The sequence below is a fragment of the Eurosta solidaginis genome, chromosome 4, assembly GCF_040869045.1.
Source record: "Eurosta solidaginis isolate ZX-2024a chromosome 4, ASM4086904v1, whole genome shotgun sequence".
Classification (NCBI taxonomy): Eukaryota; Metazoa; Arthropoda; class Insecta; order Diptera; family Tephritidae; genus Eurosta; species Eurosta solidaginis.
The window spans coordinates 270,182,845-270,196,693 of NC_090322.1; the positions used below are offsets into that span (position 1 = coordinate 270,182,845).

At 37.4% G+C, this 13,849-nt stretch overlaps 1 protein-coding gene across 3 annotated transcripts in view; it reads right to left on the reverse strand.

Annotated features, from left to right (window-relative positions):
• The window catches only part of LOC137251472 (poly(A) RNA polymerase gld-2 homolog B-like), a 240,543-nt gene that overhangs the window by 166,999 nt on the left and 59,695 nt on the right, over nucleotides 1-13,849 (reverse strand). For all 3 annotated transcript variants that reach the window (XM_067786121.1, XM_067786119.1, XM_067786120.1), the window contains 4 exons: nucleotides 13,443-13,633; nucleotides 4,845-4,966; nucleotides 4,657-4,772; nucleotides 4,101-4,591 (listed from right to left, as the gene is read on the reverse strand). In XM_067786121.1, coding sequence (XP_067642222.1) covers nucleotides 4,188-4,591; nucleotides 4,657-4,772; nucleotides 4,845-4,966; nucleotides 13,443-13,633 — 833 coding nt within the window. In that variant the 3' untranslated portion in view covers nucleotides 4,101-4,187. The remainder of the gene's footprint in view (nucleotides 1-4,100; nucleotides 4,592-4,656; nucleotides 4,773-4,844; nucleotides 4,967-13,442; nucleotides 13,634-13,849) is intronic.

Here is a 13,849-nt window from a genome sequence, read left to right on the forward strand (position 1 = left end):
ATGGTGGCAAAGAGTGTTAAGAATAACTAGCAAATATTAGAATGCCGGCTTGTTTAGCCTGTAATATTGGCGAGAGCTAATTGAGAAAAATTAACTTGTAATTCAAAAGTTCTGAAAAATGTAATTTTTAGCTTACAGTGAATCATTCAGCTCCAAGGGGTTAGAACTGTCCCTTAATTGCCTCCAAAACGCTTTCACATTTATGTATATTCTACTCACGCTCAATCAATATCAACCTAAGTGCAATACTAAACATTATTTTTAAAATTTTTTATTTCTATTTTTGTTGTATTTTAAGGAAATATATGCTTGGTTACAAAATTTACACAATTGTAAGTAAATTATTTGTTCACTGCCAATTCGCAATAGAGCATCAGCTGTTTCGAAGTGAACTTTTGTTCGCCCGAAATTGCCGATAGGCGAAAAAAGTTCACCCGAACAAAAGAAGTGAAGGCGAACACTTTTCCGCGTGAACTTCGCGATAAGGGTGATTATTACTTTTTTGAATCAGTACGTTAGTAAAAGCCTCGAAAATTAATTCAATTATAATATGACAGTAGAAATTCAAAACACAAGCGTGCGGATGAGCTACGTTCATTTATTTTCCAGTACCACCGGATGAGTTCCTGACAGACAACAAGTCGACCTGTTTTTTAAAAGTTAATATTTAATTGTTTAATAAAGTGGAGTTAATACTAGTTAAGTGAATTACTAGATATCTCTCGTTTTATTTGGACAATTATTTTGCAAAGGAATCCGCCGCAACATGTTTATTTAACATATATGTAGATCTTATTTGCGGCAGCTTCTATATTCTTAATACTTTTAATTGTAATGATAGGAGTTAAACGTATAACTGATGTTAGATTATCGGAATAAATTTAAACTTGAACAAAATTTAAGCTTGTCGTTCCAAAATTTACATTTCATAATTTAAAATTTCGTTACTGATTTATAATTTAGTTAAATAGACATGAATAAATTCGTTGCTCTATAAGCGCTGAATTTACACGAGCTTCTATTAATATTCAAAATCCATTCAATTCCAAATTAAGTTGCCTTATCAGGATGAAATAACAAAGGAGAGGGGAGGAGAAAAAAATACAGAGGTTTATTTGTAAAACAATATCATAGTTGTAATGGCACCACTAACGATACGGTAGCACAATTAAAATAATGCCGTATCGCTATAAGGTTGACAATACTGACATTCCAATCCAACCCTATTTAGCAACGGTAGTTTGCCAAAATGGAAAAGGAAGACATTCCTTTCTTGTCCTTTCGTCAAGAGTGGACGTGCAGTGTTAGCCTCGGCATAACCAAAATAATTTCGGGCTTGACTTGGAAAACTAAAATGGACCTAAGGGTGGCACCTGGACTCCATTCTGGCGAACTGGCGGAGTTGAGACGTGGAATGCTCAGGGATTTAGGGAAAGTTTTTACACTCCCAACAGAAAGTATTGTGAATTGATATGTTGTGACACCATATAACTGTGAAACAAAAATTGAAGTAACGCGAACTAACGGAACAAATATAACTGAACGTAACGGGACAAAGAAAAACTCATTGCAAAACGCCACATATTGAAACGAAAATACACATATATTAAAATAAGAGAAAATTTTCGTAATTGGTGATGGCGCTATAGATTTTTTTTAATCGGGCCAAATAATTCGATTTATTAACCCATTACCTCCCACTGTCCCCATACGAGGACACCTCTTCAAATGGCGACATCTACATCTTACCCACCAAAAACTGATGAGATAAATGCAATAATGACATATAGATGGCACAAATATTATATGCAAACATAAACATATGATGATTCTGTCAATAAAGCGAACTTTCGAGCGCTACAAAAATATGCATTTCATCGACTTAATTTTTGCGGATTAGTGACTTATATTTTAAGTCTAAAGTAAACGATTTTCACAAAAACAATCAGTGAATATTGCACAAGCTTTTAGAAGTGGTATAGTGTTGAAAAAAACAAAAAGGTATTAATAAGGTATAGTTTTATAGTGATGTCCCCACTTGGGGACAATGGGCATAACCATTAACTTTTTCTATAATTAACAAGTGGTTTTAGAGGCATAAAAATGGCACATCGTAAGGTGTTTAAAGGTAAAACTGATTTTTTAAAGCTTCAAGAGGCCCTTGGTTGGATAATGGAGAACGAAGACAATGACTGAATATGATATTTTAGTCATACCTTCTGATCCTGCCATTGTAAGTGATGAAGAGGAGGTAAACGAAGATGACTTGGTATGCACTAATATGCCGAATGATGTGACTGGGAGAATTGATTTAGAGCCACGTCGTCAAGAGGATTTTGATTGGGATGAAAGTGACGATGAGCCACTCGCACGCTTTGCCGAACGTAAAAAGGTCGATGCAGATAATTTCAGCGAACCAGTTTGGAGACGGGTTTCACCTAATTATATTACCAAATATCACTCCACTGATGCAGTTCAAAAAGTAGTGGATAACGTTGTAAACACAATAAATGATCGTACCCCTACGGATTTGTTTGAGAAAATTTTTGACATCGATGCCCTAACAATGATATAACAGACATAATTATGTCCTTAGCATCGAGGAACTAAAATGATTTGTGGGAATTTTGCTTTTAAGTGTCGAAATAGGTTCTCAGAAATCAAAAGAATTCTACACTTTGTTTATAACAGTCTTGCCACGTGGTCAACTGGTAAAATGTTCAAGGCAAGATCTCTATATGACCTGATTCAGAGAAACTGTAGCTAATGGGGATTCTGAAATTCTTTCTGTGGATGAGTCCATGATAAAATACTTTGGCCGACATCCTGCAAAACAGTTTATAATGGGAAAACCTGTTAGATTTGGTTATAGGAATTGGGCAGCCACAAGTGCAGATGGTTATTGTTATGCTTTTGACGTGTACTGCGGTAAGTCGGCAGAAGTGACAAATGAACCGCTTGGTGAACGGGTAGTCAAATCGTTATTAGCAAAATTGCCCATAGTACCAAGGCAACATATCGTATATTTTGATCATTTTTTTATGTTATGTGATCTAAAGCGATTGGGTTATAGAGCTACTCGCACAATAATAATAATCGACCTCCCCAACAAAGGTGCTCCACCTCAACAAAAAAAAAAAAATAATAATAATAAATAAATAAAATCGTGCCTACAAATAATCGAGTACACATTGCGAATTAAGTTAAATCAAAGTTATAATTTAAATAAAAAATATTTAACAAAATATATATTGTGCGTAGGTTTTAATAAAAGCTAGAATTTTACCAGATGTTATACGGTGCGTAGAGGTATATATTAAAGGTATGCCTCCTAACATCTTACATAGTCTATTTCGAGAACGACGGACGACAAATATGTTGCTTGGACTTCGCCGGGCGAAAAAGGATACCATTTAGTGAAATTTGGAATATGCTTAATTGTAATGATTGTTAAAGAAGTATGTATGGTTATCAAATTTTTGTATGGGTTTGTATTAGTTACAGGTACCTACTGTTATATGATAAGTATCCTGTTTCTTCGGAAGTGCATATTTTTCATTGGACTCTATAAAATACAAATACGATTCGTAATTCACATTATTAAGAGTGAATTGGTTTAAATAACTTCTGTCAATATAGTCACTATACAACCGCGACATGCCTTACAACTACACCCATAGCATAATAATTAAGCGCAATATATCGCCGTGGAGATTTAGGCCGAGCTCCTTCAATATGCATTGTACCTTATTTAATTTTTGGCAATGAATTCATGCGGATTGCGGTGCTTATATCGCTAAAGCTTAATAAATGAAAACCATTTTAACAAAATAACGATTTCGCATTAGTCGTCAATATAAAAAAAAAATAAAAAAAAAACTTGAATATAAAAGACGCCAGCAAACTTTTAACGTGTGCTAGCTGCTGGAACTAGAAGTGAAAACTAGACTTTTGGACATGGAGAATAACTACTTAACTAATCTTTTACATGCTAAATTAATCAGTCTTTTCAAATGCACTATTTAGTGTATGAATTAAGATCTATCATTTGACTAGACGTATTGTTTTTTGTATGATGATGTTCAATAATAAGAACTTACATAGATGAAGATGATGATACGAATTTTCCCCAACACGTGCTTATTCGAATGTAGAGAATAATTGCTTATGACAAGAAACTTTGAATCTCAAGAGATACATTCCTTCAACGAATCAGGTTGGTTTTCTTTTTTTGTATTGTAGGTAATTTCGTAGTCCTTGTCCTGCTGTTCTGAGCCATTGGGGATAGAACCCTTTTCATTCGTATCTTGTGATATGGCCAATGTGGATCCATTCGTAGCTAAATTTATACTATTTTCTCTGCTTAAAATAACCGTTGACGCACTACAAATTGATTCACCATCATATTGCACGCCTGCGTTTAATGTTGGTAGAACATTGCTTGTTGGTGGTATGATAATTGGCGCAAAAATAGTACTTAAATCAAGGGTTTGCTGTAATATACGCCAGGAAGCCACAAACACTGCTTTGACACGTTCAAAAGTATCGAAATCATACACCGATCTCGCTGTATTTGTTAAATCAAAAGGTTCTAGAATTCATTTGATATGGAATGATATTACCAATAATCATAGTTTGCTTTTGGTTTTATTTTACCTTCAATGCAGAGCTCCTTCCACTGATGGATGTCGTTTTTCAATGACTTCGCTAGCCGGCAAACATTAATAGGCAAAAGGCCGCCAGTTCGTATCGAAATGGCAAATTGTGTGTAACTAAAAAAATATATAAATACAAATGTAGGTGATAAAAAAAACGGTTACTTACAATTAAGAAATTAAACTTACTCGAAACGGCTGTAATACTCAAGAAACGATAGAAAAAGTTCACCAATTGTTTGAGTATTCTTTGTTTCATATGGGCTCATTGTTTCGTTCATGTCCACAAATCCGAAATCATTAGATCGTAACTTAAAAAAAGCGAGCAAAATATATAGTTCTTTATATTAAAAATCTAATATATTGTTTTAGTATAGTCTGGTAAATAAAAATTAATGTGTGTGTGTGCTACAGGCGTCCAAAGTACTTAACCAAGAATGACAAAATAACAAGTATGTTAAGGGTCCAATAAACTGGCTCTTTCAACAGGGGCGGACTATAGGGAGATAGGTGTTAGGGGCGTAGGTTCCACATTACAATTGAACAGATGGTTGGTGTCATGTGTCCTTTCCTGTATAAACCTCTTACATGTCTTTTTAACGCATCCCTAAAGCACGGTATATTTCCCAGAAAGTGGAGTCTTTTATAATACCACTTTACAAAAATGGGAACAGATCGTGTGTTTCAAATTACCGAGGAATAACATCCCAAACTCTTTGAATCGATCCTCACAAAGCAACTAGCTCACAGGGTGTCCTCAATCCCCCCGCGGGTTAGGGGATCAGAATATACCCGCGGTAGGTATGCCTGTCGGAAGAGGAGACTAAAATACCAGATTCAAGGGCTTCAGCTTGCCAGCGCAATATATAGCTTCTCCAAACCCAAATGTCAGTCAACCTCACCTATCCGCGGCGAATCCTGTTTCACTAACAGAAGAGGCTCTGGCGACCCCAAGCTCCTCATGGAACTTGGGGTGGGGAGGGAGGGAATGGCCTGAAGGTTTAATGTGACCACATAAATCGTTCCCGAGATGGTCGGGCTAGCACCTTAATGGTGCTGTGGTATCGGAGCGTACCGGATCTGTATCCGGTAAAAAAAATATCGGCCCACTCTGGGGTTAGTGGGGATGATTGCAGAATTGATTGAAGTTTTTTATGAGAAAAAAAAATGGCGAAATTCGAAAAATCTCGAGAAACTGAAAAATTACAAAAAAAAAAAATAAACTTTAAAAATTTTTTTGTATTTTTTCCGAAAAGTACATTTAAAAACAAATTAAAAAAAAAAAGATCCCAAACGGTCAATTTTTGAAAGTTATAGCATTTTGAAAACAAAAACGGTGTTTTTTTTAAAAATTCATAACTTTTTTTGAGTTGGATGAAAAAATTCTGAAAAACGTCTTTCGTAAGCTAGAAAAAGAAGAAAAACTTTCAGCCAATTTTAAAGGGGTCGGGTTCAAAATTGGTCGAAATGGGATGGAATACCCCATATATAATGTCACTAAACCTGCTGAAGTGAAAGTTCATGTGTTTCACGAGGAAATCTTACCAATCCTACGAGTATATGATTGATGATTACACAATTAACCGTGTTTAGCTTCGCAGACCTTGGCGTTACGATAGACTCTAAATTTGACTTTCAATTGCTCCTAGAAGGTTGCGTGAGTAGAGCCAAAGGGATTTTGGTATTCGTCAAACGATGGTCTAAAGAATTTGCTGATCCATATATTACCAAAACTCTCTTTATATCTCTAGTGAGGCCAATATTGGAATACGCTCCGATAATCTGGAACTCTCTTTACCAGAGCCACTGCAACAAATTAGAGTCTGTGCAAAAGTAATTTCTGATTTTTGCGCTAAGGGACTGACGGTGGGACCCCTGACGGATTCTTCCTCCCTACTCCTGCCGTTTAAAACTTGTTCAGCTTCCTACGTTACGGAGTCGTAGGGAGATGGTAGGTGTGTTATTTGTAGTAAAACTTATTAGAGGGATGGCAAATAGCTTGGTGCAATTTTATTTAATATTTCCTTTAGGTCATCTAGACATTTTCAACCGCTTCATATAAGCACATGCAGAACGAATTTTGAAATACATGAACCTTTTCGTTGTCTGTGTACTGATTTCAATAGGTACTGCAAAAACATTGACGTGTGACTCACTCCATTTAATAAAAAAAATATCTACTTACTACATTAAATACGCAATGAATTGGGTGGGTGGCTTGGAATCACGTCCTTTCCAGCCTTCCACACATCGCAGCCCTACTTATAGTGTGTTAAATATACATCAACATGCTCGAAATCACGTCCATTACGACAGCACTTATAATCAATTCCCGTTGCCCGGCAGCACAGTCCATTCCGACAACTGATTTATATGTATATAGATTTTATAATATAAATTTTGTTCACTCTGTATGCTTCTATATAATAAATCCGTAATTATATTTAGTCTGATGGTTAAATTTGGAGACTAACAAAAATATATTTTACGGATGTCGGGGTGGATTCTGGCCAAGTAAGAGTTAAACCCGTTACAGTGTCCAGAGCGTAGTTGCGCCAGGGCGACTCATGTCTCCCTTGGTAGTGTGCTTTCTTCTTTTGCAATGGTAGGATATTGCATATTAATATAGGGGTTCACCGGGCGCGTCCTGGCAAAAGTGTTTATCGATTCTGTGGGGATTTGGCTTAGAGCCTGCTTATGCTTGTCTGGATCATCGGCTGTGTTGGCAGGTGCGGGATCTCGTCATAGTGCTTATGGAGAGGACCCCATAACCCCCGTTGAGGCGGCGTTAGATCAAGCAGTTGTTTGTCAGGGTGTCCTGGTTTGTGACAATTTGGCAAAAACTGCCTGTTCAGCGTTTCGTTGTGCCCTTTAATATTGAGCTCTTTGGCCTCACTGTGTATGGAGGTGGTGTTTGGGGGCCTTAAGGAAACATCCGGTGGCAGTTCTGACTGCAGCATTTTGACAGGCCTGTAAACAGGCGACCACACTGGAGACGCGTGAGGATTTTGTTGCGACTTCGTACTTTAGATACAATTTCGGTGGTATGGGCCTTGAAGGTTAGAGTATTATCGAACATTACCCGTAAGATCTTTGGGTGACGCCACTCGATGTGAACGTCCAATATTTGCGACATATGTTCCTTCCACGTCGTTAACAGAATGGCCGTGGATTTTGTCGGTGGTAAAGCCAGGTTGCACGACGGCCACGACCTGTAGCCATAATCGTGCAGTCGTCGGCATAGGAAATAATTTGTAACTCCTTCTGGTGGGGAAGGGAGTTTTGATATGTAGAAATTAAACAGAAACGGGGATAGGACACCACCCCGTGGTACCCCCTGTTTAATTTTCCTAGGTTTTGTGATTTCGTTCCTAAATTGAACCGACGCCTGCCGACCATTCAGATAATTTGCGGTTCATCTTTTTAGACAAGGGAGGTGTTAGCCTTCTATGTCATGGAATAGCGTGACTTAGTTGAGTGTGTCAAAAGCTTTTGACTGGTCAGGTCCCAAGAGCGCCGTCCTATGATGAGATTTTTTCTAATTTAGCCCGTAATTAATCTAGGTATTTATTGCTTTGAGCGCGGTGGTGGTGCTGTGCATTTTGCGGAAGCCGTTTTAGTGCGTGGCTGGGCGAAGATTTTCTGTGAAATGAGGGAGCAAAACGGTTTCCAATGTCTTCGCTACTGGCGAAAGGAGTGATATTGGTCGATATGCCGCGCCTTCGTTAGCTGGTTTGCCAGGCTTTAATTTTAATTTAAATAATTTTTAATTTAGTAGTCGAATTATCATTGCCATTTTCCATTGTTCAGGAATGACAATGGATTTCAGAGACAGGTTGAAAACGCGCGTTAGGTAGTTTATTCCCTCAGCGCCAAGTCCTTTTAGCATTGGCATAGCTATTCCGTCTGGGCCTATTGATTTGAAACTGAAGAAATGATCGCCGGAGATATCGCCATTGTTTCGAAATATTATCACCTTTCAGGAAGAACAGTTCACCCAAATTTTAGGAAGAAGTATTTTCAATTGGAAGAAAATCTCCCCTCGTCAGGGTTTGGCAAGCACTATGCGTGTACTTCTGCTATGAAAACTTATCTGCCTTGTAGATGCCGTTCGAAGTCGGCATAAAACAAGTAGGTCCCGTTCCGCCAATTTGTAAGTAAAAAAACGCAAATTGAAAGAGATCGGCCAGAAACCTCTTCGGAGGTTATCGCGCCTTACATTTAGGCCCGTATTATGTATGTCACCGTGAATGTTTGCGTCGCATTCACTCACATTCACATTCACCCAGAATTCGTATTTTATAAATTCTTACGTATTCGCGTTTGTCCTCTTACGTAGTCACTACCATTGTAAATTTTACCAAGTAGCGCAACTAACAGCTGATCGGTGAAAATTCGCACATTCACACGAACAGTTCTCGACTCAGTTTCAAAACAAAACTTTAGATTATTTAACTCAAATTTTAAAGTGAGATAATCTTTACGAATTTATGTACATAGAATATATAAGGCGTTTTTGTTGTTATTAAAACAGTAGTTTTATTTTTATTAAAGCTTTTATCAATTTTTTTTTTAATTTTCAAAAAACTCCGAACACCATTCCTTCATTTTATGACATTCGACTGCCTAGTCCACTGCCTTCCACTCTATTCGCAACATAACCTCTGTTTAAGTTGCCAAAATATATAGTAAACAATGGTCACTACGTATTCACCACGTATTCACTGATACTGTCAATCCCAATACTTAGCCAGTATAACCACTTATTACTTTTGTTATTTCGGTAAACTTTGCAGTGCAATTTTTTCGGAATAACATCGTTTTAACGAGCTGGCAATATTGCAGGTAAACACCTGACAATTGTAAATAAGAGACGGTGTAAATCAATAGATGTTAATATTGTTGTTAAGTGCAGTGTTTATTATTTCAATAATTGAAATTCCATTTTGTGAACATGTAAAAATAAAAAAAGAAAACAAACATATGCCTGAGTGTACCATTTAGCCCCCTTTTTCAAATGCCAAATAAATTGTTAATACAAAATAAATGGAACACTGTTTTTAATCATTCCCAAATCGGTTTTATGGCTATGTTCAAATCTTCTTCCCAGCTTCTTTTACATTTGTGGTGGTGCTTTCGAGTGATGTGTACCATTTGCTGGTAATTGTAATTTTTTTTTGGCAAATATTCCTCTACGGATGGAAAATGTGTTGCTGGTTGTAAAAACCGAGCCATTGTAACAGTAGCAACACAACAATTGTCAAAGATAATACAACATCCTTGCAATAACCGACTCGTTGAGGCTGGATTTTTGCCAATTAAACTAAAGGCACCTATTTTCCCAGCTAGACCCCAAGTCTGAAGGTAAAATTTTGATGCAAGGGGCCTTTATCGACCGGGGTGACGCGTTTCCATTCTTCTTTTGCTATGCCTTAATACACGGTTTTAATAATAGGGTTCATTGAGCTGCATCTAGCAGTTCGCTTAGATGCTCCATTTGGAAACCATTTAGCTGGAACTGCTTGGTCAGCACCCCATTTCTCTCTTTAGAGGCCTGCACTTACTCCAGTGAGAGTAGTGTAGGTCGGGAGTCTATATTGGCGACGGCTCACACACATCGGTCGGGGTTAATTGCTTTATACTTCGTCAGCAGCTTTGATTTTATCTTTTCACCAAGTGTGAGCGGCATGCTGGGGTTCTTTATTTTTCTAATAACGTAAGCCTTTCAGTAGCAACGACATTACCAGCCCGAAAAAGCTACGGAAGTCCAAGGAAACTTGCTGTTTCAACAGGGGTGGACCATAATTAAAGGGGTGTTAGAGGCGTTGGTTCCACAATACAATTGAAGAGATGGTTGGTGTCATGTGGGGTTACAAGCAGGACATATGTTTTGTATGTCGGGGTTGATTCTGAATAGGTAAGAGTTTAACCTGTTACAGTATCCAGATCGAGGTTGAGCTAGATTGACTCGCGTTTCCCTTGTGAGTGTGCGTTCCTCTTCTGCAAGTTTTGGGTATTGTTCTTCGAATACTGGATTCACCGGGCAATTCCTGGCACAAAGGTCCGACGCCTGTTTGTGGAGTTCACTGAGGACCTACTTGTGTTTTTTGGCTAGCCAATTGCTTTGTAAGTGGTAATGAGCGTTTCTTTATCTTTACCCCAAGTGACGCCGGCAAGAGATTTGAGGATTTTATTACGGCTATGGATTTTAGGAATCGAACGTCGCACCTAGGAATTTTAAGTGTAAGACAGACGGTAGCGTGACGCCATCGACGTGGATGTTCAATATGGTCGACATTTGGCGCATCCATGTAATAAAGTCGCCGATGATTTGGTCGGTGACAATGTCAGGGTTCGCGAAGCGAAAGAACTGGAGAGATCAGGAGATAGTTGTCTATTTTATTACCTATCTCATCGATGGGTGGCCCGGGACCTGTAGCCATTATCGTGCAGTGAGGGGCTTCGATATATAGAAGTTAAACAGAAGCGAGGATAGGAAACCACCCTGTGGTACCCCTTACCTAATTCCTCTGGGCGTAGATGTTGCGTACCTGAATTGTACCGATGCTTGTCGATTATTTGCGATACACCTTTGAGACTCGAAATAATTCACTACGTTTTTCGAGAATCAGCAGAATCACCGATTTATAAGAACATTTTAAAAAGAATAGCACGGAGGTATAATTATTATAGTTATTACAAAATCCACAATAAAATTATTTTTTTATTTTCCTATAACTCAGAACTAGTTTTTGGCATAAAGTAAGAAAATAAGTATCGTAACGAAAGACAGTGACAAAACTATAGTATAACTATTAATTATAATCAGTGACTCATTTTAATAGGTTTTTTTTTTTCTTGACTCGAAAAAGTCCGGTTAAAAACTATTCCTTGGTGAAGGTGTATGGGATTCCGGGGATACCCATAGCATTTTCATGATGAATCATGCATCCCTTTTCAAAAAAATCTACACAAAGAAATAAAATCCGGATATTTATTTTATAAGTCCGAAAATAAAAGGGTAATTCTCTGCTTTAGCTCACAACTGCTAAAACTCGTCCAAAAATATCGGGAGAGGTGTCAAAAGACGCGTTTTGATCCCAGGACCACGAATCCGAAAGCGGAAATTCCAAATTTTTTTTCTGTCAAAAAATATTTCCAGAAAACGCAAAATGGCCCGGAGCGCTCCGAAACGGGGGGTGGGATCCATAGTATTTTTGCACAGAACACTTTTCTGCATTGGCCGTCTTCGGCCGCGCTTATAAAAAATATCCTGGGTGGGTTCAACACCGGTTTGGAGACCAAATCTATATCCGCGCAAAACACTTTTACCCACAGTTTTTCTTGTGGGTACGCCAAAATCATCAAAATTACAACAACCACGGGAAAATTTTCAATTTTGTTTGCAAATATCTGCGAAAAGAAAGAAATTTCCAATTTCCGCTTTCGGGTTCGTGATCCTGGGTCCAAAGCGCGTCTTTTGACACCTGTTTAAAATAAGTAAAATATTGACAGTTGTCAAACAAAAACATAAAGATCACATCCTCTTCTTTGTTCATAGATAGGGGGCGATCCGAAAACGCGAAAATTCTTTCTTTTGACAGCTCTTTAGCAGTTGTGAGCTAAAGTAGAGAATTACCAATAAAAGTTAAATCCAAACTTATATTTTTTATTAACAGAATAAAAGTACGACCCTATAACTAAAATACGGTTAATCCAAATTAAACGAATTTTTCACCAATTCATTCTCGTAAATATCTGGATTTGAAACCTGTAGGGACATTTTAAAATTTTTACTTCTAGCACTAGAAACTTGTTATCGAAAAATCATAACCAACTGTTGTTGTTGTTGTAGCGATAAAGAAACTCCCCGAAGGTTTCAGGAAGTGTTATTGATGGTCCTTTACCGGATAAATATCCGGTATGTTCCGGTAACAAGCACCATTAAGGTACAAGCTCGACCATGTCGGGAACGATTTAATATGACCACATTGAACCTTCTAGGCCATACCAAATTTTTTTCTGAGGGACTTTTATTACAAAAGGAATAACTGTTCTGGTCCCTGGCTATAATTTGTATAGGTTTCGCTTATATTTTTTTTATTCCTGTAAAATTTTTTGACGAAATATACATTGAACGAAGCTCTAAATATAACCTTTATGTATGTATATGGAAAATTTCAATCTTTTTTTCCCGAAATGCTAAGATTTTTACTCAAAAATTATTTAAAAAAACGACAATGAAAAAACCAAGTGAGTGAAGCAAACGCGACCCAGAAGCAAGTGAATATTTTGACAGTAAAAATGAGTGTTCGTGACACTTTGCGTCGCTATATAATACGAAAAAACGTAAGACAATCACCTACAGTCACCGATAGTCACTGAGAGTCACCGAAGTGAATGAATGCTCTTATATGATACGAATTTGGTTTCACTTGGGTGAAAGTGACTCTTCGCGTCGCTTTGCGTTATACATAATAACGCCGTTAATCATTTATAAATTAGCTATTCTAAATTGACGTTTTAAAACAGCAGCTGGCTACGGCGCAATTAGTTGAAGGTATTTGTGGTAGCAACGAGCATAAGTTATATTCATATATATTTACACAAATTTACATATACATATGCACTTGAGTGAATGATTCCATTTCATGGTTCTGCACTCCATAGCACAATTGTGCTCTCATTGCTAACACGAAAGGGCAGCACTTTCAATTTTTGGAACCAAGATGTACATACATCTTCATATGTAGATTAACAGTATAGCGAATTCTATTGTGTACTTACCAAAGTAAACTTATCCGGAAACATGTCATGCAAGCACGGAAGCACCGCTGGATTGACAGCGTACTGCAAAAAGTGTATTACCATGAGAACCAGAGAATAGCTGGATATAGTCATATTTTTGGCATTGTTTATATTGTGATGATGGGCCCAAAGTTTTGCAACTAACACCAGAGGACGTAATCGCCAATCAACTAAAAAAATATTAACATTTTATTCTATTTTCCTTAAATTTGCAGCACGCATTTCGCCGTCATTGTTTAATTTTAATGTGAGGTTAGAAAGGGAATGACGGCTATAGTTGCCACTCTACTAAATAAAATTTTATAGATAAACTAGGGCTGCCACATGATTCAATTACTAGAGGTTTGTTCTTCAATAGCCGTTTTTGTGTTTTTTAACACGCGTAT